Source organism: Mauremys reevesii, linkage group 5 (genome assembly GCF_016161935.1).
Source record: "Mauremys reevesii isolate NIE-2019 linkage group 5, ASM1616193v1, whole genome shotgun sequence".
Lineage (NCBI taxonomy): Eukaryota > Metazoa > Chordata > Testudines > Geoemydidae > Mauremys > Mauremys reevesii.
Genome location: NC_052627.1, coordinates 120,867,952 through 120,895,553, shown reverse-complemented (window position 1 = coordinate 120,895,553; position 27,602 = coordinate 120,867,952). Strand labels below are relative to the sequence as shown.

The 27,602-nt window shown below is 41.8% G+C and overlaps 1 protein-coding gene across 5 annotated transcripts in view; it reads left to right on the top strand.

The window, feature by feature from the left end:
- Positions 1-27,602, top strand: part of NSD2 (nuclear receptor binding SET domain protein 2) — a 172,445-nt gene that overhangs the window by 120,863 nt on the left and 23,980 nt on the right. For all 5 annotated transcript variants that reach the window (XM_039541944.1, XM_039541941.1, XM_039541942.1 and 2 more), the window contains 8 exons: positions 953-1,076; positions 2,101-2,301; positions 6,141-6,320; positions 8,430-8,586; positions 17,251-17,456; positions 22,412-22,515; positions 25,570-25,839; positions 26,093-26,209. In XM_039541944.1, the coding sequence (XP_039397878.1) occupies positions 953-1,076; positions 2,101-2,301; positions 6,141-6,320; positions 8,430-8,586; positions 17,251-17,456; positions 22,412-22,515; positions 25,570-25,839; positions 26,093-26,209 (1,359 nt within the window). The remainder of the gene's footprint in view (positions 1-952; positions 1,077-2,100; positions 2,302-6,140; positions 6,321-8,429; positions 8,587-17,250; positions 17,457-22,411; positions 22,516-25,569; positions 25,840-26,092; positions 26,210-27,602) is intronic.

Here is a 27,602-nt window from a genome sequence, read left to right as displayed (position 1 = left end):
TCTTCTTAGATCCCTGCCTGCATTCGTTTCTGCTATGACCAAGTGAAGGCGCCACCCCCAGCGATTGTCACCACCCACTTAGCCTTTCTGGCCCATGTGCCTATCCAAGACATCTGTCATCCAGCCACACTTTTACGTCCCATTATGCACTGACCCAGATGCTGGCTTCGGTAGGGCAGTACTGCAAGCCGCTAACTGTGAACTCTGAGCCCACCTCCGTGAATCGACATGACCAAGCACTAGAAGAAAAAACGGTTACCTGTCTTTTCATAACTGTTGTTCTTTGAGATGTGTTGCTCATGTCCATTCCAGGAACTGAGGGGGCACAGGGCCGGCAGTGCCTGATGTACCAGCACGTGGGAGCGCCACTCAGGGGGCTCCACAGCTGTCCCTATGGATACTGCTAAGGCAGAAATCTCAGACAACTGTGCATGTGGGCGTGCACACACCTAAAATGGAATGGACATGAGCAACACATCTCAGAGAACAACAGATACGAAAAAGCAGGTAACCGCTTTTTATTCATGTGCCAGTGCTGACAATTCAGGCCTGGAAGTATCACAAGGCCTAGGATATTTAGTTAAGTATTCCTGGTAAGGAGAAAATAAGGTTGCTTTTAGCCATACTTAGTCTGCAATTTCCAAGAGTAGAAAATTTGTTTACAATCTTTTTGTACTTATTAGATTGAATCTACATTATTTAGCGCTGTGTATGTCTGTCTAGAGGGCATACATGTAAATATTTTGTATTTATTAAATACATCCTAAATATTTGTAGGAATGGAAAAAACATTTCTGCTTGGAAACTAGATGATCTGATGGTTGTAGAATTATCTTTTCCTCCACTAGAGATACAAAGAGTGTGAGAGGAGAAGTAGGTGAGAGAAATAACAAAGAAAACAGTTAATCCCATGTGCGTATTTTTAACGCTCAATACTTTTCTGATTTAAAAGCTGTGTGAAAAACCAGGTGATCTCCTGCTGTGTGAAGGCCTATGCTTTGGAGCTTTTCATGTAAGCTGCCTTGGGCTCCCTGGAAGACCAGCAGGAAAATTCATTTGTCGTGAATGTACATCAGGCAAGTCTTGTCCATTTCTGTTAATAAAAAGCCATAGTGTTTATATCATTTGTCCTAACAAATCTTGTTAGCTGAGATTATGTATATCTGAAGGAACCATTTTTCTCCTGGTGCCAGGCAGGATGGGAGCTCACATTACCATTAATTTTGTCTCTTCATGTAAGTGCTGGAAAATCCAGGTACCCAGCATTTTTAGTTGAAACCACGTGCATCCTGAACTGGTTTAGCATGTGCAATGCATAATCATAACACTTGCAGAATACTTGTCGTCATATGTAATTCCAGAAGACTCAAAACCTGTGGAAGGCATAAGAAGTCCTACAATCAGGTAAAAGAAGTAGGTTAAACAATTCCTGTTCTCCCCCCCGCCTCCCATCTTCTCATTTTTCAATCTCTTCTTCATCCTATAAAAAGACTAACTGTAGTTCTTAGTAATAAATCTCTGTTGCTCTTTCTCCTGTAATAACGACTGCTGGTTTACAATACTTGAACATGACTTAAAAGCTATTATAGTCCTGTTGCATCCTTAAATAGAAAAGATGTTGAATGTTGTTGAAGTATACTGTGACTCATAATAATGAAGTTTTCATGACCTGGTTTTCAAGTGGCACAGAAATAAGCTTCATAAACTGTCTCACATTGTAGGCTGATCTTGGCATCTTCAGGATCACAGACAACCCATGTTATTGACTTCATTGTTAAAAAGAATTGCCCTTATTGTACTCCTGTAGTATTAAGAGGTTCTTTAATTAAGAACATGTAAGCAAGTCAGCGATTGAGGAGTTGGAGTTTAACTGTGTACAATTTAAACAGTAATTGATTTATATTGTAGTTATATTTGATTTGTTTTGGGATGGGTTGATGAGAATTAAAGGGCTTCTAAAAGTTATAAATAAATTTGAGTCAATGATCTAGATCAAGAAAGAGTTTTGTTTTTGTTCCTTTTTCTCCCCAGCGAAATATAATCTAAATACAGAAACTCGAATAAAAAATAGGATGTTACTTTTATTGCTTTTATTTTTAGGTGTTCACACGTGTTTTGTGTGTAAGGAGAGAAAGGCAGATGTGAAACGCTGTATTGTATCCCAGTGTGGTAAATTCTACCATGAGGCTTGTGTGAGAAAATTTCATCTTACTGTGTTTGAGAACAGAGGTTTTCGATGTCCTTTCCACAGCTGTGTAAGCTGTCATGTTACTAACCCCTCAAATCCAAGAATATCAAAAGGTATTCCTTCGTTTTGGGGGCGGGGGGGGGTGTCAGATTTTTTTTCTTAAACTTTGAGTTGCTTTTGTTTAGCTCCAACTAGCATTGTTGTACATAAAGAATTAAAGGTACCTCTGCTAACTGAGCTGTTAATCTTGTTCAACCCATTCAACATACTTTATTATAGTGATGTGGTAGGAGGACTCTGGTTGTAATTAAAGAGGCACTTTCACTTGGAGCCTAGGTCACTAATAGTTTTCTGAAAGAAAATTATCTTCAGATTTATGTATTTCATGATGGACCCCTGATCAAAAGTAATTTTTTTCTATGTTGAGTAAAATTCCATATGGCCACTTCTTATTCATGTACTTATTTTATCTATAACAATAAAAATTAGGGCTGTCAAACAATTAAAACAATTAATTGTGTGATTAATTGCACTGTTGATACAGACGTCACCAACCGGTTGATCATGATCGATTGGTCGATCCTAGAGACTTTCCCAGTCGATCGCGATCTCCGGCCACTAAAAGTCCCGCAGTGTAATAGGGCTGTCGCTAAGGTGGGCTCCCTTCCTGCCCCGGCCCCACACCGCTCCCAGAAGCGGCCAGCACACCCCCCACAGGGGAAGAGGGGACACGGGTCTCCCTGTGCTGCTCCTGCCTGTAAACACCACCCCTGTAGCTCCCATTGGCCAGAAATGGGGAACTGTGGCCAATGGGAACTGTGGGTGCGGTGCCTGCAGAGAGGGGCAACGTGCAGAGCCACAGACATCTTTTTACACACACACACACACACACACACACACACACACACACACACACACACACACACACACACACACACCTCTCTCTCTGCAGGGGCACATTGGCCCCTTCTGGGAGCGGCGTGGGGCCAGGGCAGGCCTCCCAGAGCCAGCACGCCATACCCCCTCCTGCGCCCCAGCCCTGACCCTCCCCTCCTAGAACCAGCACCCCAACACTCTCTTCCCCAGCCCAGAGCACCCTACTTCGCCCAAACTCACTCCCAGAGCCCGCATCCCTTCCTGCTCCCAAACTCCCTCCCAGATTTTGCACCCCTCACCCCCACCTGCACCCCAACACCCTCCCCTAGACTCAGCCCAGAGCCCCCTCCCACACTGAGAACCCCTCGGCCCCAGCCCAGAGCCTGCATCCCCTCCCGAAGTCCAGCCTCCTTGCTCCAGCCCGGTGAAAGTGAGTGAAGGTGGAGGAGAGAGAGCGACAGAGAGAGGTGGGGATGGAGTGAGTGGGGCGGGGCCTCGGGGAAGGGACAGGGTAGAGCCTGGGTTTCTCTTAAATTCAGAAAGTGATCTTGTGCGTAAAAAGGTTGGAGATCACTGCAATAATAGAATACCATTTACTTAAATAGTTTTGGATATTTTCAAATATATTGATTTCAATTACAAGACAGAATACAGTGTGTACAGTGCTCACTCTATATTTATTTTTTATTATAAATATTTGTACTATAGAAAACAAAAGAAATAGTATTTTTCAATCCACCTAATAAAGTATGGTAGTGCAATCTCTTTATCATGAAAGTTGAACATACAAATGTAGAACTATGTACAAAAAATAACTGCGTTCAAAAACAAAACAGTGTAAAACTTCAGAGCCTTCAAATCCAGTCCTACTTCTTGTTCAGCTAGTCGCTCAGACAAACAAGTTTTACATTTGCAAGAGATAATGCTGCCCACTTCTTGTTTACAATATCACCTGAAAGCGAGAACAAGCATTCGCATGGCACTGTTGAAGCCAGCATTGCAAAATATTTATATGCCAGATGCGCTAAAGATTCATATGTCCTTTCATGCTTCAACCACCATTCCAGAGGACATGCGTCCATGCTGATAATGAGTTCTGCTTGATAACCATCCAAAGCAATGTGGGCCGATGCATGTTTATTTTCATTATGTGAGTCAGATGTCACCAACAAAAGGTTTAATTTCTTTTTTGGTGGTTTGGGTTCTGTAGTTTCTGCATTGGAGTGTTGCTCTTTTAAGACTTCTGAAAGCATGCTCCACACTTCATCGCTTTCAGATATTGAAAGGCACTTCAGATTCTCAAACTTTGGGCTGGGTGCTGTAGCTATCTTTAGAAAGCTCACATTGTTACCTTCTTTGCATTTTGTCAAATCTGCAGTGAAAGTGTTCTTAAAATGAACAACGTGCTGAGTCATCATCCAAGACTACTATAACAATAAATATATGGCAGAATGAGGGTAAAACATAGCAGGAGACATACAATTCTCCCCCAGGGAGTTCAGCCACAATTTTAATTAACGCATTATTTTTTTTAACAAGCGTCATTAGCATGGAAGCATGTCCTCTGGAATAGTGGCCGAAGCATGAAGGGTCATACAAATGTTTAGCATAACTTGTTGCTGGCATTACAAGGTACTTACGTTTCAAAGTGCCATGCAAACACATGTTCTCATTTTCAGGTGACGTTGTAAATAAGAAGCGTCCAGCATTATCTCCCCTAAACGTAAACAAACTTGTTTGTCTTAGCAGTTGGCTAAACAAGAAGTAGGACTGAGTGGACTTGTAGGATCTAAAGTTTTACATTGTTTTGTTTTGAGTACAGTTATGTAACAAAAAATATATATACATTTGTAAGTTGCACTTTCATGATAAAGAGATTGCACTACAGTACTTGCATGAGGTGAATTGAAAAATAGTATTTCTTTTGCCATTTTTACGGTGCAAATATTTGTAATAAAAATAGTAATGTAAAGTAAGCACGGCCAATTTTGTATTCTGTGTTGTAATTGAAATCATAATATTTGAAAATGTAGAAAAATATCCAAAAATATTTAATACATTTCAGTTGGTATATTATTGTTTAACAGTGCAATTAAAACTGCAATTAACTGCGATACATTTTTTTTAGTTAATCGCGTGAGTTAGCTGCAATTAATCAACTGCCCTAATAAAATGTTGGGGGGGGGTTGTGTTTTGTTTTTTTCACCTTGATAATTCAGAACAACTCAAGAAGGAGTGTGTGCTATGTCTAAAGTAGAAAAATGGTTGGGAAAAGTGTTAAAATGGACTGAAAAGCCATAAGGCACCTATGCACTATACCACTTTTATTACTGTTTCAGGCCCCATTCCTTCAGCACTTGCATATATAGTCCCGTTAATGTTAGCTGAACTACTCATGTGAATGAGTACTTACATGAGTAAGAGTAGCAGAATTTGCCCTTTAGTATGTGCCAATTGCAGATCCCCACACATATATACAAAATAGAGTTTATTATCTGGGAAACTACATGTAGAAGTACATGAATAATTATCTGTTGTCATGAGTATTCTTACTTGTTTCTTGTCAAGTTGTGCCAGTCATGTCACAGAATAAATACTGAAAGTTAGACATCTCTTTCTTAAACTGCCTAGAAATTAGATATGACAGATATGGGAGAGTGCAAGTGAGAGAGAATTGGGAATATTTATATAAATAATAACATGCAATGAAATGCTGTTAATTTGGGGACCCTTTGGTTTTAATATGTACGTAAAGCTTTTCTTTTTTTTAAACAACTTACTACACACATTCTGTTGTGTATGTGTGAAGCTCTTCTTAGAATGTTACAGTGCCTTTAATTCAGTGTGGGATCTCTTCTTCCTTAAAAGCAAAACTCAGTGTAGAAAACCTGCATTAATTCAGTATTCTGATTGAATTTAAAATGCATGGTTTTTAAAGATATGGTGTTTTTCACATTTTGTATGTATGTTTATAGGCTACATTATGCAGTAATAAAAAACATTTTTTGCGTATATCTGCAGACCAATTAAATCTCTAGTTTAGAAAGATAATATAAAACTATTCTGCTTTTGCTAGGCAAAATGATGCGGTGTATTCGCTGTCCTGTCGCTTACCATGCTGGAGATGTTTGCATTGCTGCAGGGTGTGCAGTGATCACTTCCAACAGCATTGTTTGTACCAATCATTTCACGGCCATGAAAGGAAAAAGTCATCATGCGCACATCAATGTGAGCTGGTGCTTTGTGTGCTCAAAAGGTAAATTGATGTACAAATCTTTATATTTTATTGCTTTACTAAAAGTATAAACTAATCAGCATCTAAATATTCATTTTTCAATGTATTTTATTAAGATATTTAAAGAAAAACACCAGACACATGGTGTAACTTCAGATTTCTTCAAAGTGTTGTTGAAGGTATTGGAATATCTTGTTAACTGCAGATGTCATTAAGTTTTTTGGGTTTTTTTTTTTTACTTGCACTTTGTCCAACTACCCTTTGATTTAATTGTTATGCAGAGAAGCTTAATGAGTGCAGCCACTGTACACAGTGGTGATTAGAATATGGAGGAAGTAAACTACCAGACCTGATGACAAATTAAATAAACACTGTGGAAGCTTGTTAAGTCACAGTTTGCTTAACTACCCACTTGAAAATTCATGCACACTGTGACAAGGTGCAGTCTGGAAATGGGGTACCACTGAGCCCTCTGTCTCAGCAACCTGGGCTTCCTCTCACATTGTGATGCTGTGACAAGCTGCAAACCTCTCAAGGTACTGCACTTAACACAGACATCCAAAGGCAGGTACACACCCAGCTGCATTACATGAATACTTTTGCTAGCCACTCGTGAATCAACAATAGAGAGGCTCCAGCCAGTTCTCCCCAGCTCCCCAGCCCTATGACCCCAGAGCTGTACCATCTTGCCCTGGTCAGAAGCCTGACCAGTGTACGTTTTTTACCCAGTCCACCCCTCCTTCAATGCGAAGAGGACATGTACCAGCTCTTGTTCCTGAGTAGATTTCCCAAGCATTTCAAGCAAAACTCACTGTTTTAGGTAAAATGTAAAACAGATTTATTAACTACAGGAAGATTTTAAGTGATGATAAGTAGTAAGCATACAGATCAAAGTTGGTCAGCTAAGAAATCAAAGTAAAATCGCAATCTGAGTTCTATAAACTAAAAAGGATATGAATTAAGCAGTTTCTCACCCTGATGGTATAGTTTCTTAATACACAAGCTGGGATTCTCCTTTCCAGCCTGGGACCACCTCCCCAGTTCAGTCTTTGTCCTCCAGATGTGTTTCCAGGTGTTGAGTTGTGGGGGGAGAGAGGAGAAATGATGATGTCACTTCCCCTCCTTTATAGGATCCTCCAGCTTGCTGGAAAGATCTTTTGCTATGAGGTGAGTCAAGCAGTCTCCATTGTCTACATGCTCTCTCTGAGAGGTCTCCGTTGTATATAGTTCCTGGGGTAGTCCTTGTGCGCATGTATTCCCCTTACTTGGCCATCAATGCTGCCTGGCTTCTCCATTGTTGTACCTGAAAGGCTGGTTGTGGGTGTTTCCCAACATATTTCAGCAACACACACATATAGCAAGACTTCATAACTTCACATACAATGATAGCACATACAATCTAACAGGATATTAATGCTCAACAGATACAGACTTTTTAAATGATACCTCACAAAGCATGCTTTGTACAAAACACATCATAATTATATCACCATATATATATGGTGAATATGGGGGTGCCAGGGTGTTGCTTTGCAGTACCAAATGTGACACATGCAAAATAGTGAGATCACCCCTCTCCTTGATACAATTTGATTGGAAACATTCTTTAGATTCTAGTTTTTATTAAAAATTTACATAATGTTAAGCATTGTCATAAATTAAACTGCAATTGTTAAAATAAAATGGAGTAATTACAATTTGTGATGCATTATCCTAGCTTTTATTTTATTTTTAGTTCATGTGCTAATTTGTGAGACAAGGTGGGTGAGGTAATATTTTTATTGGCCCAACTTCTGTTGCTTTGAGAGACAAGCTTTTGAACTTACACAGAGGTCTTCTTTAGGTCTGGAAAACTCTGTGTCACAGCTAAATAGGACTAAAACAACACGGCATATTGCTAGTTTGTATAATTTAGTAATCTGAGTCTTCTATTCACCCAAGTTAATGAGGTTTTCTGTGGTGTTTTCATATGAATGAGTGATATCCATTTGTTGCAGATCAGTATGTTCCAACCAGTTTTAAAACAAATGTAGTGTCTAGTTACGTGCTACTGTGATTTAAATCACACTTAAATGCTAAACTTTTTTCCCCCTTGAAACTTAAACTTTCAATCTTTTATTTTGTACACAGGAGGAAGCCTTTTGTGCTGTGAGTCATGTCCTGCAGCATTTCACCCAGACTGTTTAAATATTGAAATGCCAGATGGTAGCTGGTACTGCAATGACTGTAGGGCTGGAAAGAAACTCCGTTTCCAGGATATCATTTGGGTCAAACTTGGAAATTACAGGTCTGATGAATGGACTTACATTTTTTCATTTAATATAAATATAATATAATATAAAATTACTTTTGCTGAAAGTAAGTTGAAAACAAGTTTTGTGTGTGGAAATTTGTTAAACTAGGGGGTTGCATACTTTGGTGCTTCTGGAGGCCAAGATCAGTGCATGAACCAAGGGCTCCTTGCATGACTCCTTTTCCTCCCCCCTCCCCCCCCCCCAGCTGTTCTGTATGTCACCCTCTCATCCTCTTCCATTTCAGGGACTCCCAGCAACTAGGGGCTCTGTGTGCCCCTCAATCCCCCACCAGGAGCTGTTTTATTCCATGCCCTTTTCCCCCATACTGTTGTGACCCATTCTCCCCTCGCCTCATGCAGGGGCTCTGTGTGTGCCCCCTCTTCCCTTACCAGGGATTCCCATTTTCCCCATGCTAGGAGCTGTGTGTGTCCCCCATTCCCTTGTAAACTGCTCCTGTCTTAGCCTATCTGTGTCTAGACTAGAGTGTCACCCACTGCTTCTGTAGGCCAGGCTCATGGCACACATCAGTAATTCCTTGTATCCCTGTCTCATTTGAGTGATGTTCCCTGTTGTCCCACTGAGGGTTATGCACATGCACATGGAGCTTTTGAAAATAGCATTGTCCCTTCGTCCACACATGGGCCCTGGGTCTACCTCATGGTTTTGACTGAGGCGATAAAGGGCAGGGCAGACTCCTTCTCGCCACCGCATGGTCCACTTCAGAGTGTCTTCTGTTCTCTGGTCTCTTGTGACGCACTTTCCTCAATATAGGGGGGAAAAACTGTTTTATGCTTATATATAGTTCAGTATTCTGTTATTTTTGTAGTAGATTTAGTATTAGTGTTTTTTAGGATTTTAAGGACTTCAGGATACTGTTTTACTGACCCCCTTCGTCCCCCAGCACCCACGCTTGGGTACTGGATTATGCTGAAGATGCCTGGGTTCAAGATCTGCGCTTCCTGCCATCGCTTGTTTTTGATCAGTGATGAGCACCAACGCTGCCTTTACTGCTTGGGGGAAGTCCACGTTGCATCAAGGTGCAATATCTGTCTCTCCTTCCCAGCCCATACCTAGGAAGGCCAGGCTCTCCGCCTCAAGAAGCACCTCGTAGAGATCGCCATGAAGCCATGGTCGGATCCAGGCCAGGGAACACCCTGTACATCGGCTTGAGCAGTCGAGCAGCACGCCTCCTACTGCGGAGTCCCAGTCTGATTCTGCCAGTACCAGTACTAAGGACTCCATGCCAGGGATTAGCCATGAGGCAAGGAAGCATGTCATAAGCATGGCAGTAAATCTTCCTTAAGGCCCAAGAAGGACATTTCATCCTCTACAAGTTCAGTCATGGCAAAGCAGTGCGTTTCCAGGCTCACAAGCATGGCAAGAAGTCACATAGAACACTGGACCTGCTGGTCCCAGTTACTGAGTCACGTGCGCCTTCTGGATCGGTACCACCAAAATCACAGAAATCATTGGTTCCGAGGCAGTTCTCCATTCATGAACTGTTTGCCCTGGATGAGGTAAGATTGCCACGTCTCTCGGTGCATTTGCCTCATAAGAGCAATGGACTTGCTGCATTTGGATTGTGTTCCTGAGCTCACCCCTGTGACTGACTTGGTTCTGACAGTACCACAGTTCAAACAAGGCTGTGACTCCTCAGCATTGGGGGACTCAGATGGAACACAAGGTCCGCCTCTCCTGTACCGCTGGCATAAACAGCCAAAGGTTTCACCGACTCAGCACAGGAGCCACTGGTACCCCAGTCTGTGTTGTCCACTGCAGCAACTGCCGGATCTGTCTGGTTGGCTGTACTGGGGGCCTTGGCCCCAATAACCCCTTCAGAATCTTCCTGATCCATCTGAGAGGAGTCCCCTATCTTGCCACTCCGGCCTTCGTCTAGTAGATATTCGGAACCAGGGTTGGGAGGATGCACCAGCTAGCCTGAATCCGGTGCCGCCGGATCTGGAGAGATTCCCATCGTCTCCAGATGCAGCAGTGTCAATTCCTTCCTCCCTGTTCCAGCCAACTATATCAATTCCTGGAACAGGCTTAGAGGGTGGCCGATGCCTTCCACATTCCACTGGAGGAGGTGCAGGACAGCCAACATCAATTATTTGACATTCTTCATGCATCATTACCAGCTAGGGTGGTGCCTGCTGAAGAATGGCATTGTTGATTGGTAGCATGTACTGTCTGGGATACCCTGGCCACTTGCGCACACACCTCGAAGAGGCAGAAAAAAGATACTATGTTCCTCTAAAAAGGATCTGAGTTTCTGTTTTCTCACCCTTCACCCAATTCCCTGGTTATTCAGGCTGCTACTGAATGGGCTAGGCAACAATCCTATGTTCCACTCTGACAGATAAGGCGGATAAGAGATATGACCTCCTAGGTCATAAGGTCTTTTCTTCAGCCAGCCTTCAGTTTCGCATCTCTAATTACCTGGCATTACTGGCAATATATGACTTTTTGAATTATGGCCAGTTAGCAGACCTTGTGGACAAGCTTCTCCAGCAGGATCATACCCTCTTCCAGGCTATTTTAGAAGAAGGCAAACTGGTCGGTGAGAGAATGCTCCAGCTGCAGTACATTCAGCGGACACATCTTTGCACACTGTGGCCTCAGGAATTGTCATGAGGAGGGAATCCTGGATGCATTAGTCTCGTTTCACAAGGGAGATACAGAACACAATTGTGGCCTTCCCTTTTGATGAATCTCACTTCTTTAACCAGACATCCCTTAAAGACTCTAGAGCCACCCTGCATGATTGCAGATGCTCTCAGCAGGAATTTTGTGGCCGACCACGAATGGGAGCTGCACGACACTGTGGTCATAAGCATTTTTGACCATTTGGGGACTCCGAACAGGGATCTTTTCGCCTCCCACACTAACACCAAATGCTTCCAGGACTGTTCCAGGGATTGGATTGGAGGCTATTCCCAAGGTGATGCTAATGTCATCTGCTGGTCGGACCAGATAAGTTATGCCTTCTCCCACCCCATCCTTCCTTCCCCAGGTCCTCCACAAGATTCAGCAGGAGAGTGCCATGGTCATCCTGATTGCCCCATTCTGGCCTCACCAGTTTTGGTTTCCTCCTCTTCTCTGTATTTTGAAGCATCCTCCATTTCCATTACTGACGTTCCCTGAACTGCTCAGACAACACAATGGCAGGATCAGACATCCCGATCTGCAGATGCTTCACCTGAGAGCCTGGTTTTTGGATGGGCATCTTCACTACAATGAGTGTGAGTCTTGTACTGCCAATGAATACTGACTCATAGACTTTAAGGTCATAAGGGTCCATTATGATCTTCTAGTCTGACCTCCTGCATAACACAGGCCACAGAATCTCACCCACCCACTCCTGTAACAAACCCCTGACCTATTCTGAGTTATAGAAGTCCTCAACTTGTGTTTTAAAGACTTCAAGGTGCAGAGAATCCTTCAGCAAGTGACCCGTGCCTCATGCTGCAAAGGAAGGTGAAAAACCCCCAGGGCCTCTGCCAATCTGCCCTGAAGGAAAATTTCTTCCTGACCCCAAATATGACGATCAGCTAAGCCCTGAGCATGTGGGCAAGACTTACCAGCCAGACACCCAGGAAAGAATTATCTGTAGTAACTCAGATCCCACCCTATCTAGTGTCCCATCACAGGCCATTGGACTTATTTACCGCTAATAGTCAATTAATTGCCAAAATTAGGCTATCCCATCATACCATCCCTTCCATAAACTTATCAAGCTTAGTCTTGAAGCCAGATATGTCTTTTGCCTTCACTGTTCCCCTTGAAGGCTATTCCAGAACTTCACTCCTCTGATGGTTAGAAACCTTTGTCTAATTTCAAGTCTAAACTTCCTTATGGCCAGTTTATATCCATTTGTTCTTGTGTCCACATTGGTACTGAGCTTAAATAATTTCTCTCCCTCCCTGGTATTTAGCCCTCTGATACGTTTATAGAGAGCAATCATATCTCCCCTCAGCCTTCTTTTGGTTAGGCTAAACAAGCCAAGCTCGTTGAGTCTCCTTTCATAAGAGAGGTTTTCCATTCCTCGGATCATTCTAGTAGCCCTTCTCTGTACCTGTTCCAGTTTGAATTCATCCTTCTTAAACATGGGAGACCAGAACTGCACACAGTATTCCAGATGAGGTCTCACCAGTGCCTTGTATAATGTTACTAACGCCTCCTGATCTCTACTGGAAATACCTCACCTGATGCATCCCAAGACGCATTAGTTTTTTTCACAGCCATATCACATTGGTGGCACATAGTCATCCTGTGATCAACCAATACTCCAAGGTCCTTTTCCTCCTCTGTTACTTCCAAGTGATGCGTCCCCAGTTTATAACCAGAATTCTTGTTATTAATCCCTAAATGCATGACCTTGCACTTTTCACTATTAAATTTCATCCTGTTACTCTAGTTTACAAGGTCATCCAGATCTTCCTGTAATGATATCCCTCTCTGTATTGGCAATACCTCTCAGCTTCGTGTCATTCACAGTTAGCACATTCCCACTTTTTGTGCCAAGGTCAGTAATAAAAAGATTAAATAAGATTGGTCCCAAAACCAATCCCTGAGGAACTCCACTAGTAACCTCCTTCAAGCCTGACAGTTCACCTTTCAGTATGACCCGCTGTAAGTCTTCCCTTTAACCAGTTCCTTATCCACCTTTCAGTTTTCATATTGATCCCCATCTTTTCCAATTTAGCTAATAATTCCCCATGTGGAACCATATCAGATGCCTTACTGAAATCGAGGTAAATTAGATTCACTGCCTTTCCTTTGCCTAAAAAATCTGTTCCCTTCTCCAAGAAGGAGATCAGATTGGTTTGGCATGATCTACCTTTTGTTAAACCATGTTGTATTTTGTCCCAATTACCATTGACCTCAATGTCCTTAACTACTTTCTCCTTCAAAATTTTTTTCCAAGACCTTGCATACTACAGATGTCAAACGAACAGGCCTGTAGTTACCCGGATCACCTTTTTTCCCTTAAAAATAGGAACTATGTTAGCAATTCTCCAGTTATAAGGTACAACCCCTGAGTTTACAGATTCATTAAAAATTCTTGCTAATAGGCTTGCAATTTCATGTGCAAGTTCCTTTAATATTCTTGGATGAAGATTATCTGGGCCCCCCGATTTAGTCCCAGTAAGCTGTTCGAGTTTGGCTTTTACCTCGGATGTGGTAATATCTACCTCCATATCCTCATTCCCATTTGTCATCCTACCATTATCCCTAAGCTCCTCGTTAGCCTCATTAAAGACTGAGGCAAAGTATTTGTTTAGATATTGGGCCATGCCTAGATTATCTTTAACCTCCACTCCATCCTCAGAGTCTAGCGGTCCCACTTCTTCTTTCTTTGTTTTCTTCTTATTTACATGGCTATAGAACCTTTTACTATTGGTTTTAATTCCCTTTGCAAGGTCCAACTCTACATGGCTTTTGGCCTCTCTCACTTTATCCCTACATGTTCTGACCTCAATAAGGTAGCTTTCCTTGCTGATCCCTCCCATCTTCCACTCCTTATAGGCTTTCTGCTTTTTTTAAAAATCAGCTCTCTGAGATGGTTGCTCATCCAACTTGGTCTACAACTCATGCATATGAGTTTTCCCCCTTTCTTGAGTTTCTGCAACCTTGACTTGAAGGTAATCCAGGCCTCCTCTGCCTTTAGATCCACAAGTTCTTCAGTCCAATCCACTTCCCTAACTAATTTCCTTAAGTTAGCCCTTTTGAAATAAAAAACCCCAATCACAGATCTATTTTTGTTTATCCTTCCATTAAGTTTGAACTGATGATTCAGCATGATCACTCGAACCAAGGTTGTCCCCTACAACCATTTCTTCTATGAAGTCCTCACTACTCCAGATCGGATCCCGGCGGTCTATAGCACACCCCAAGCACTATCCCAGGGGAGGCACTAGTAGCTTTCTTCCCCATGGTGATTTTTGCCCAGACAAACTCTGTCTTATCCATTCCATCACTTCTTATTTCTTTACAGTCTGCCTTATCACTGATATACAATGCTACTCCACCACCTTTTACCTTTATTTCTGTCTTTCCTAAACAGCACATAGCCTTCAATACCTGTACTCCAGTCATGATTACTATTCCACCATGTTTCTGTTATCCTTATAATATCCGGTTTCACTTCCTGCACCAGTAGCTCTAGTTCCTCCATTTTTCTACCTAGGCTCCTCGCATTAGTGTGCAAACATCTTAATTTTTGCTGTTTGGTTTCTCTCACATTCTTTACCCGATTAGGCACAGACATTCTACCGCCAGTATCACCTATTAGACTAGTATCAACATTACCCTTCCTCCTTATGTCAATTCTCCTACCCACGGCTGTATCCTTTCTTACCTTCCTGTCGAGTAGCAGGAAAGGGTCTATGAGGCTGTCCTACCAAGCCAAATGGAAACATTTTGCCTCCTGGGCCCAGCAGAAGGGCCTTGCCTCTGAGGCCATGGACATTCCTCTCTTTTTAGACTATCTCCTGTCCCTGAAGGAGTCTCACCCCTTGACTGCAAGATTCTGGAATGGCCTCATCCGAATGTATCCTTCCTATTCTCCCTATCACTCCCCAGTGGGACCTCAACCATGTCCTCACAGCATTGATGAAAGCGACAGAGTCCTGTGGCACCTTATAGACTAAGAGACGTCTGACAAAGTGGATATTCACCCATGAAAGCTTATGCTCCAATACGTGTTAGTCTGTAAGGTGCCTCAGGACTCTTTGTCGCTTTTTACAGATCCAGACTAACACGGCTACCCCTCTGATACTTGACAGCATTGATGAAATCTCCCTTCGAACCTCAGGCCTCATGCTACTGTTCTCTTCATGAAAGTCACCTTCCTGGTAGCTATTGCCTCTGTGAGAAGGGTGGGCAAACTGGGGGCCATGATGGCGGACCCCACCTCCTCCCCCCCCCCCCCCCACGCGCGCGTTCCAAAAAGATAAAATTTCCCTGTGCTTGCATCCCAAGTTTCTTCCGAAAGTTGTTTCTCACTTTCACTTCAACCAACCCATATGCTTACTTGCCTTCTTTCTGAAGCCACACACCTCAGTGGAGGACTGGTGCCTTCACCCCATTGATGTCTGTAGGTCCGTGGCCTTTAACCTACAGAGGACGAAGCCAAGACTATTTATTGCTACGGAGGAAAGGATTAAGGTGCAGGCCAGCTCCACTCAGAGGATTGCTGAGCAGGGCTGCCCAGAGGATTGATGGGTCCTGGGGCAAAGCAATTTCGGGAGCCCCTTCCTTAAAAAAAAGTTGCAATACTATAGAATACTGTATTCTTGTGGGGGGCCCTGTGGGGCCTGGGGCAAATTGCCCCACTTGTTCCCCCTCCTCCCCCCGCTCTGGGCAGCCCTGTTTCTAAGTGGGTTTTGGTGTGCATCACCCTGTATCGATTATCAGGATTGTCTCCAGCCCTTGGGGTATGAACCTACTCCACGAGAGTGCAAGCATCAACTATAGCTGCACTTCACAATATGCCACTCATGGACATATGTAGGGAGGCCACGTGGAGTTTGGTACATACCTTGTCTTCCCATTATGCCCTGGTGCAGGACTCTGCCAAGCAGTACTAATTAGGAGAAAGGTGTGATGAAGATGACAGAACCATGGAACGAAGAACAACCACGCTGAATGAGGCATCCATCACAATCACCCTCAGTGGAATACAATAGGGACAATCACTCGAAGAAGTTACTTACCCATAACTGGAGGATCTTCAAGGTGTGTGGTCCCTATCTGCATTCCAGTCTTTCACTCCTTACCCTCTGCTGCACGATTTGCAGTGAAGGAACTGAGGATGCAGTCGGTCCGCCTCACCCTTTATTGCTTCTCTCCAAACCATGAGGCAGAGCTAAGTGCATGTGCAGACCAAGAGACCCTACTACTTTAAAAAGCTCTGGCTTGATGTACAGCACATGAGTATAACCGTCAGTGGAATATAGATAGGGACCACACATCTCAAAGAACCTTCAGTTACAGGTTAGTAACCTCCTCTTGGTGTGCTGCTTTCATGTCCCCCTCTATTTGAGACATATGTAAATATGTATTGTTAAGATTGTATAATCTGTAGCTGACTGGATTATAAACTTTTCAGTTTGGGAGAGAAGTCTTTCAGTGTGTCTGCATTTTAAACTCCATTGGAACAATGAGCAGAGCTGAGTTTGAGGGGCAGAGTGGTCTGCTGGAAGGTATTAATGGAACCATCAACCAGTTCTTTGATCTATAGACAATTAAAGACCTGGTTAAAGCTGTTGGTTTTGTTACTCAGATGTGAGCAGCTATGTGTCCCCTAGTTTCTCCTTGCTGGGTTTTGACTTTTGTCAAAATCAATAAGGTTCTGCCCATTGATACCTAGAACATCCCTTGAAATTTGAAAATTAATTAGATGCAGTGTTTAAAATGCCATTGCACTCAGAGCAAGGTCCCTTTATTTTATATTTTTTGGTTAGGTTTAAAACTGCTCTATTGTGTTTTGTTGTCTAGTGACTTGCTCCCTTAAATCTTGTTCTACGTGACACCCTATTCACAGTACATTAAGTAGTAATTGTTTACTGTTAAACTACTGTTGCTAAATTGTCTTTTGGAGGAAGACTTGACTAAAATGCTGTCACTTTTTTTTATTTGTACTTCTGTGATAGATGGTGGCCTGCAGAAGTTTGCCATCCAAAAAATGTTCCCCCAAATATCCAGAAAATGAAGCATGAAATTGGAGAATTTCCAGTATTTTTCTTTGGTTCTAAGGATTATTATTGGACACATCAAGCTCGTGTGTTTCCATATATGGAGGGAGACAGAGGAAGTAGATACCAAGGAATTAAAGGAATTGGGAAAGTCTTCAAAACTGGTATAGAGCTTTAATCAAATAAAAATTAATCTTGTGGAATGTATGTTTTGCTTTCTTTAGACAGGACACTGAGCCCAGGTCTGCTTATGTAGTATCTCATGTCACAATATACAACAGGAGAATTGTTCAGAACACTTTAGTTACTATTATTACTCTGAATTAAAAGCTTTGTTTCTGAGACGTCTAGCAGAGTATAACCTAAGCAGTGCATTGACAATTTTGCTTTTCTGACAGGCAAGCATTAAGCGTAAATGACCATCCACAAAACTTTAAATATATTGACACTCTCTGAATAAGGAGAGTTTTAATAACGGTACCTCTTTTTTCTGTATGTTGTACTTGACAAGGATGGGTGTATAGCAGAATGCTGCAACATTGAAATACAACAGAGGTTTAAAGCTGATAATTATGAAGTTAGAATAAACACTACTTACTTCACTCATGCAAGGTCATTTTACATTGGCAGTTAATCTGTGAATCTGATCGTTCTTCAAGTGATGGTTCCTACATGTATTGCGCACATGGGTACACATGCTCCTGTGTCTGGATGTTTTTAGCAAGTAGTGTTCATTGGTCTCCACATGCACAGTTGTTCTCCTAGTGCTCAAAGTCAAGAGTGTAAAGGACAGTGCAGACGAACGCCTCTGCAGTTCCTTTTCTTATTGCCACATGGCCTGAGTTGGAGTCCTCCATGTTTGCTTTAATCTTCCTATACTGTGAACCTATGAATGCAATTTGTAAATAGCTTTTAATAGTTTAGTTTTTTAGTGTTTTCGTAGTTAGCGTAGTTTGTCTCCCTGTCCCAGGGAGCTTCTCCCTGTAAAGAGGGACTATGCCAAGAGTTCTGGGGTTCAAGAATTGTCTCCCCTGCTCCTGTTCCATCTTCTTCAGTGATGATCACCAGCTCTGCCTTTATTGCGTGGGGAGGCCCATATTGCCACCAAGTGCAGTATCTGCTGCTCCTTCTTTCCCTAAACTCATGATGGATGAGAACTCCATCTGCAAAAGTACCACAAGGAGTAGGCCATGAAACCCCATTTAGATTCAGGCCAAGGAGACCCCCTCATACAACAGCCTCAGACAGTAAGCAGTGCCCTCCGGACACAAGGTCTGGCGTCAAGGCAAAAATTATGAAGCCTAAGAAACTCTCACAGCTGAGTAGGGGATGTGAACATAGGCAGGTACATATCTGCCTCTAATAGAAAGGATTCTTCCCCATGTTGCTCAAAGTCAGGCAAGTTCTCAGGAATGGGTCCTAAAGAATTAGTTTTATATAAACCTTCTGGCCAAGAAAGAAAGATGTGAAGGAAGAAGGATTCAACGATACTAGTTCCAACTCCACCCCATAACCTAATGAGTGGTACCTAATGATTCCATCTGAAGTTTGATGCTGGGACCCCATCCAGTGGCTCTGATGTTCTCCATGAGGTTTCCCCTAACATTAGACCTTCTTATGATCTGATCCTCTGGTACCTTTCTTAGGAGCCCCAAAATACCAGGGAGGGACCGAAGCCTTTACCTTGCTGGAGGAGATATTCACCTTGTCTGGCACACAGTCTCCCCTAGTATTGGGCCCAGCTCTTCTTAGAGATATCCCTACACTTGGGAAAAACCATCTTGAGGGGAAGAGTATCCTGCCTTCCTGCCACCACAACCTAGAACATCCTCCCACTGGTACCATCGGCATCATTTCATCAAGAAAAGTCTGATACTCCAGATGGGGTTTTTCCCCCAAGAGAAACAAGCCTAGTCGGAGGCCAAGGATGGTATTAGAACTATCTGCTTCATTCCAATTATGGCTACACAAGGGACTGCTGGTACCCAATGCCTTGAGGCCTCCCCCTCTAGTTGAGCTTTTTGGTCTTACTGAAGCTTGTGGGGTCCATACAGCAGGCACCCTGGATCTGTGCAGGAAGCCACCGACCCTCCTTTCCCAACTGATGCCAACTGGCTCCATCAGAATTTGCAGACGAGGTAGTTGAGCTGTACCCAACAGTTCTGATGGTTATGTTGTCCTCCTCTCTGGATGAGGTGATTGCATCATCATCTCCCTCTCCACCCAATGACCACAAGCAGTACCAGAAGTTGTTGCAAAGGTTCAGGACACACAATAGGCCCTACTGGACATAATCTGGCCCTTCGAGATTGGCCCTTCCAGTTATCCAAGCCATTTTGGAACCCACCAGATCAGTATGCCACACCCCTGCCTCTTGTCTCATACCCTGAAGAGAGCCTGGAAACAATATTTTGTGCCATCTAGTGGGGGGGCAGAGTTTTTATTCATTCATCTGGTGCCCTGCTCCTTAGTGGTGCAGGTGGCTACAGAAAGGTCCAGGATGCAGTACTCCAAAACTACTCCATTGGACAAGGGCACTAAATGCCTCAGCCTTCTGGGTAGGAAAGTATTCTCTTTGGCTAGTCTCCAGTTCAGAGTTGCTAACTACCAGGTGGTGATAACAAAATACGATCTCCTAAATTATGTCAAATTTGCAGACTGTAAAGACAGACTTCATAAACTCCCATATGAATCCACATGTGAGAAGCTTCTTTTTTTCCTTTATGCCGCTTTTCCTGGTGAGGGTCGTGGTGGCAACATGGAGAGTAGGATGGGCCAGACCCCTCCTTTCCTCTGCAACAGGTTCAATTTGCTGGAAATAAGGGTGGTCCGCTGGGCCTACAATGCATTCCTTCCACTCATCTGATCTCGTCATAGTCAGATGATGTTGGACAACATGATAACTGTCTTCTGTGTAATCAAGCAGGGGAACAAGATATCTCCCCCTGTGTATAGACAGTTGACCTCTGGAATTAGTTAGTCAGATATTACATAACTCACCAGCATACCGATAAGGTAAGGTGCGCAGAATTCCCTCAGTCTCAGCAGACATTTTTCAACAGACCTCGAATGGGAGATTGACTATTCCTTAATGAGATCTTCAGCTCAAGGCATGGTATTTGGATGGACATCAGATGTACAGCATTCATGTTCAATAGCAGTTCAATCCATTGTCAATCAGATAGGAAGGAATCTGCCAGGAAATGTTATTCAGCCAGATGGGAAGCATTTCTCCTCTTGGTCACGACAACATCAGCTGTTTCCAGAGTTCCCTGCTATCCTAATTTACTGATTGACCCTTAAGACATCTCTTTACCAGTTCTCTATGGGTCAATCTGGCAGCAATCAGCACTTTTCATCCTCCTATTGTGGTGGTTAGTTACTTGTAACTGGAGGTTCTTTGAGATGTGTGGTCCCTATCTGCATTCCATTCCATGCGATAGCCAGATTTGCAGTAAGAAAAGGAAGTGGAGATGTCAGTCTGCATTGTCTAATTATACTCTGTTTGGAGCACAAAGAGAACTACTACTTGCGTGTGGACCAACGAACACGGCTTAGTAAAAATGTATGGACTCAGTCACATGGTGTATGTGTACCCACAGTGGAGTACAGATGGGAAAACCATACATCTCAGCCTCCCATTACAGGTAAGTAAACTCCATTTTTCTTCACTTGCAGTGTAAATAAAATTGTTTCAGCAGTCTTTGCATATTAGTCATCTGTGTAAATATGTATGTATGTTAGCTTTTGAAGGGACAAGAATGCATTCTGTGAAAAACAGTTCAAACTGGTTGGGTGGAGAAGATAAAGTCTTGGGTACAAAGTAAATTGTGTCATTTATAATAAATGCCAGCATAAGCTTGTCACGCCATCTGGAGTGGCTCATGACAGGTAAAGATATATACACGCACAAATAAAATACAGTCTCAGGTTCCAAAAGTTGATAGCAGCTGCTATAATATACATGCTTTATATGTCCTTTAGGGCTAACGCAAGCTAAATAGTTCGGGACTTCTTGCTTGTGCTTAGAAATCCTTGCCCCCTCAGAGTTCAAGCAGCATATCACCACAGGTTTCTTCTGGTCAGGCATTTTTATTCCCCTCTCACAGAGTTCAGACTAACAGAATACAAGCGTCTGAGCCTGTCTCATCTTCATGTGAGGGGGAGGGCAATTGACATAGTCTTCTTCCTTGTACGATACACAATGGATCATTTGATTTCAATGGACCTTCTTGTCTGCAGCCCCAGAACTTTACACTAGTTAATGCTTCTTTCCTGTTTGGTGAGTTACACAATTATGGAGATTTATAATGCAAATATTTGCTATTGCTCTATAACATTGGGTCCAGATAAGTGAAACTAATATATGCTGCATCCTACAAACATAAAATCTAAACACTAAACACATTCTTATTACTCTGATATCTATTTTGACAATATTACCCAGACTGGTTTCCAGCTATGCATTTGTCAGTGTTGATTGAGGCCTGGTGCCATGGCACGTCTGCTAGCACCACAAAGCCACCAGAATTTTACAAGTACTACAATAAATTCCTTGTCCCAGATATCATACACTGATTAATCATGTAAAATTCTCATGGATCTAACTGCTCAAAATCAATCCAGACTGAATCTTGAGGATCTCAGCTGTTTACCTCTAACATATTCCACTTTGGATTTAAAATCATACTATTTCTTCTTCTTGGGATGGAGCCTCTTCCAGAATGGATATCTTTATCTTTTAAATTGGATTGTACGTTGTGGCTGCATAAAGAGACAAAACAACCCTATTCTTACTGAAGCATCTCCCCATCCCCCGCTTAGGAAGCAAGAGACTACTCAGGTTTTTACCTTGCTACACAACATTCCCAGGATGTCACTGAAGTAATGCAGTTGTTTTTATTTCTTACTATTTTAGCAATTCTTATAATATCCTTACCTATAGAGAGGAGTTTATATACAGATACTTAGATTTGTTTCTATAGAAGGGGATTAAAGCGTCTAGAAGGGGAGGTAGAAGATACTGTGGGATTACCTAAATAAAAAATGGGGAGGGGCATGGTGGACTACAGGAAATAATAGTCTGTCTACAAGTTCTAATGATATAACTGTTTTTTAGCCTTGCAAGAAGCTGAATCTCGATTTCGAGAAATAAAACTTCAGCGAGAAGCCAAAGAAACCCAAGAAAATGAACGTAAACCTCCACCATACAAACACATAAAGGTAAGGTTTGAGGAAATCTGCTGTGGAGGAGAAAAAGGTGGACAAATTTTAAGTTGCAGAATTTATTTTGAAATGTATGGATGTTGAACGTAATACGACTTTTAAAAAATGCATTTCTCTTAATATTTGCTCTCCAGCAGTGTGCTCTGGCCTAGGGAATCTAGTCTAAATTGGACACAGTTCATGATAAACTCAATGAAGGTCCAGTGTTTGGACCAGTGGTGCAGATATCTTTGGACAATGAAAAAAATAATTTCATCTGTCTTTGGGGAGAATAATATTGAAATGTTGATGTGAGCAGCAGTGTTTTGTTTAGAGTAGATGGGCAATGTGAGATGGGGGAGACCACAAAGGAGAAGGTTGCAGTTGAGGCAAGAGATAACCATCAGTACTTGGAGAAGGATCTTGGTGATAAATTTAAAAGAGCTGACTTTTCAAAATCATGGAGAGGAGAAAGATGCAGGATTTAAGAAGAGCCATGAAGGTGGGGGAAGATGAGTCTGACACTGAAGTTACAATCCTGAGTAGCTGAGAGGAAGATGGCAGTGCCTACAATTAAGAGGAGGAAATAAGAAGAGAGCTTAGGAGGAGGAATAAGCCTTTTTTCATCATGTGAAATTTGAGATGATAGCAGGACATCTAGAAAAAAATTGAACACAGGAAGAGGTCACTGGAGAGATGCAGATTTGAGGGAAATCAGCATGTAAATTAGGAAGCTGTGGGAGCAGTTGTGCTTGCTCATAAACAGAATTGAAAGGGTCTGGAATGTTTAAAGTAGGCATCTGAAAACAGAATTGGGGTTGCTAACTAGTAATTGAAGAGAAGACACTGAAAGATTGGATGGAAAAGTAGGAAGAAAAGCAGAAGAATATACAGTCACAGAAACCTGGGGAGAGAATGATCATCTCTGAGGAGCAAAGATGGATTAAGGAAATGCACAGAGAAAAGAGGTACTTTTATCTCACTCCTTGTGACCAAGTTTATGACCTTAGAGAAAACAATAAAAGTAAGTAACACAATGACAGAAGAAAGAAAGGTGACCAATACGACCCTTAAGGACAAAAATGACAGATCCTAAAGACAAGAACAAGAGATAGCAAAATGTGTCAAGGAACTCTATCGTGATGATAGGCCTGAAAAACCTCAATTGTAGGTGTGAATCAAGTAAGCCTGCCAATGATGAAATCATGGCGTAAATAAAAAGACTTCTGAATGGAAAAGTGCTAGGTTAGAATGGAATACCAACTGAATTTTTAAAAGCATAGGGGATAAAGGCTTGAAAGTCCTGTCGAGGTAATGAAGAATATGTTTGTGACAGGAGAATTGCCAGAAGACTTTTTATAATCTCACTGTGTACAAATCCCAAAAAAGACCAACACTGTGGATTGTAAAGACTACAGAACAATCAGCCTAGCATTGCATGCTTCTAAAATACTTTTGTGAGTTGTTAAAGACCAAATACAAGAAAAGAATGGTAAAGAAACAAGCGAACAATAATAGTGTCAAATAAGGAGAGATCACAATAAACGCCATTATGAACTTGAAGCTCTTATTAGAAAGATCAGTTGATGAGGAAAATTGTATATTGTGTTTTATTGACTTACAAAAAGCATCAGACAGAATCTACAATTACAAATTGCTCAACATATTAAGATCTGTTGGATTGATGGATATGAACACCGAATAATAAAACAATTATACTGGAATCAGAAGGTGATTATAATGTGAGATAAAAAAATAAAAATGTTAGAGCTCAAGAGGAGAAAATGTTGTATAATGTCACTGACTTTATTCAACATTTATTGTGAGTGTTTGATTAAATTAATCAAAGAAACACAAGAAGGTATTAAGATGAATCGAAAATGGGTGAATAGCATTTGCTGTGCAGATGAAAGTGCTTTTGGCTGATTGATGAAGTTAGTGAAGATTATATATGAATACGGTGTAGAGTTGAATGAGGACAAGATAAAAACTATGGATCCTGGGGAAATGTGCACAATTTCCAGTGAATGACGCAGCTGTACAGCAAGTGAAAAATTATTCAAATTTAGGAATCATCATATCAAAAGATGAAAATATGGATACTGAAGTCAGCACCAGAACAGTAAGACATTCTGGAAGAACAAACATCTGATGAGAAGGGACATAAGTCTGAAGACTAAATGCCATCTCTCTTAAAAACTTAGATTTGACCCGTGTTAAATCACAGCTGTGAAACATGGGCATTCAAACAATTGATAATTTAAAAAACTACAATCTTTTGAATTACGGTGTTGTAAAATAATTCTGAAAATATCATGGCTAGACTGCATAATCTGTGAAAAAGTACTGGAGATGATTGGAACTGAGCAAATGCTGGTCAGTGATCTTATGAAAAGAGAGAGACTATTAGAAGAGTACATTTTAGGATGTTTAGGGGTTGATGTATGTTTTATGGGCACTGGAAGGGAATGTTGTGATGGGAGAAGAAACATGAGGCAGAAAAAGATGATCTTGGATGGACGATGTGGTATCCTGGGTGTATCAAAAGGACTATTCATTCACAAAGACATTAGCAGAGGATGATACAGAATGTGCTACCCTGGTTGCAAACCTCCAGAAATGGAGATGCTATCTAAGAAGAAAAACAGTTTCAATGGAGTGAAGAGTGAAATCTGGATTATATGAGGGTGTTTCTAGATAGCATGGTCAAAGAGCTCAGAGGCATTTGAGAAGGGAGAGATGGACAAGAATTCGGATAAATAAATAGGGTCAGGAGGGTATAAGAGCATGTTTGAATATAAGTGTAAGGGAATGGAAGAGAGGGAGTGAGAGAGGTCAGTAGCTAGGATGAAATGGGACAAGAGTTAGAGATGGACCAGAGAGATGACTAAGTCCAAGACTGATGATGGAGTGCATGGAATGGGTTGTAAGATGGGGAGGAGAGCTTGTACTGGATAAACTCTCTTATACTTGAATATACATTAACCTATAAATGGTTTTTTTGTTTGTTTGTTTGTTTTAATTCTAACAAGTGTTTTAAAATAATATTTGAACTATTTTTGTTTTATTCAGGTGAACAAACCTTGTGGTAAAGTTCAGATTTATACTGCTGACATTTCTGAGATTCCCAAGTGCAACTGTAAACCCTCAGATGAAAACCCTTGTGGTTTTGATTCTGAGTGTCTAAACCGGATGCTAATGTATGAATGTCATCCACAAGTTTGTCCAGCTGGAGAACGCTGCCAAAATCAGTGCTTTACCAAACGTCATTACCCTGAGACAAAGATCATCAAAACCAATGGCAAAGGGTGGGGTCTGGTCGCTAAGAGGGACATAAAAAAGGTAGGAATTGTGACACTTCTCAATTCCTGTTATCAGGAACTGAATATTCCATAATTATTTTGGGGGACGTTTTACGTTGCACCTAAAAGAAAAACGTACAAATCTTTGTCTCTGAAAGGAATTTATTTGCTCAATAGTGAACATCAAAATAAAATGAGAACTCTTCATTCCATCCTAAAGAAGCACCGGTAGCTTGTGACACTGTTGCTGGGCTTGGTGTGTTCTTTACTAGTGACGTTCTTCTATCCTTCAGGGAGAGTTTGTGAATGAATATGTTGGTGAACTAATTGATGAAGAGGAGTGTAGGGCAAGAATCAAATATGCACATGAAAATGACATCACTCACTTCTATATGCTCACTATTGATAAGGTACGGTATTCTACAATTTTTCTTATTTGAATGTAATTACAATTTTAATACACTTTTGATTTTCTTTCCTAAGAAAAACAGTATGGAAGATGATAGGTCAAGCCTTCTGGCCTACTAATTATGCTTTGATTTGTAGTCTCGTACACTCAAAATTCTTTTCACTCTGTGGATGTTTGCTTTATTCAACACTCAGAAATGAGGTGATAAGCATTTCTGGAAATGTCTATAGAAGATTTTTGTCATTTGCACTTTGTTGCCTGCAGCAAAGCACAGCAAAGATAAAGGCATAGGGGAAAATGTATACATTTGTTAGATATAGTAAGACTGAATTAAAAATGTAACAGGTTTCTTGAAGGGAGAGGGAGGAATTTTAACTGGCAGGGTAGGTCAGGTTTTTTGGTCTTCTAATCTGAGTTTTCAGCCATTTTGTTTGTTTGTTTGTAGCAGGGATCTGCAGAAAGACACCCAAGAACACCATGCTCTTTTGTAGAAGCTCTTTCCTAGAAGTACTGTCTGCATATTGCTCATTTCCAGTCATCTTCACTATACATAGTACAGTTCGCTGTGTCTCTGCATACGCTCTTACTTTGTCCTGTAGGATTTAGTTACTATCAAAGAAGTAGCTCATCACCTAATGAAGATTAAGCTATAACCATCCAGTTACTTGATTCAATAAAGGGGTAAAAAACTAACACACCATTACATAGTTTTAAATATCAATACTGGAAATTTGTAATTGACCCTTGATGTAGCCAACAGCCTGAGGTTGTTGGGGTCAGTTTTTCAAAAATATCCATACATTTGCATGCCCAAAACGTGCATGCATGCAGATGTGATAACTGTATGCAAATGACCAGTCAAGCCTGTAACTAGCCATTTGCTGACTAAGTTACTAGATTTACACACACACAGTCAGAATAATTACACACACGCAATATAAACTGGCCCTAAATTACAAGGATGAAGTTTTAATAAAGTCATTTAAATACTTCCTTTTCTTCTTCGAGTGCTTGCTCATATCGATTCCAATTAGGTGTGCGTGCGCCACTCCAGGGGGCACGTTCATCGGAAGATTTTTACCCTAGTAACACTCGGTGAGTCGGCTGGGTCGCCCCCTGGGGTGGCGCCGTTAAGGCGCCGAATATATACCCCTGACGACCCAATGGCCCCTCAGTTCCTTCTTACCGCCCATGACGGTCGTTGGAACTGTGGAGCGCGGCTTTGCTGATCTCCACGTCCCTAGCTTACTCGTAGTTCTTTGCTGTTAATTGTGTTTATAGTTCGAGTTCTTATAGTTATAGTTAGTATTAGTTGTATATATAGTTCGTGTATATAGTTTAAGGGGGGATCGGGGATTAGCCCCTTTCCTCCACCCCAGTGCGGGCTCATGCCC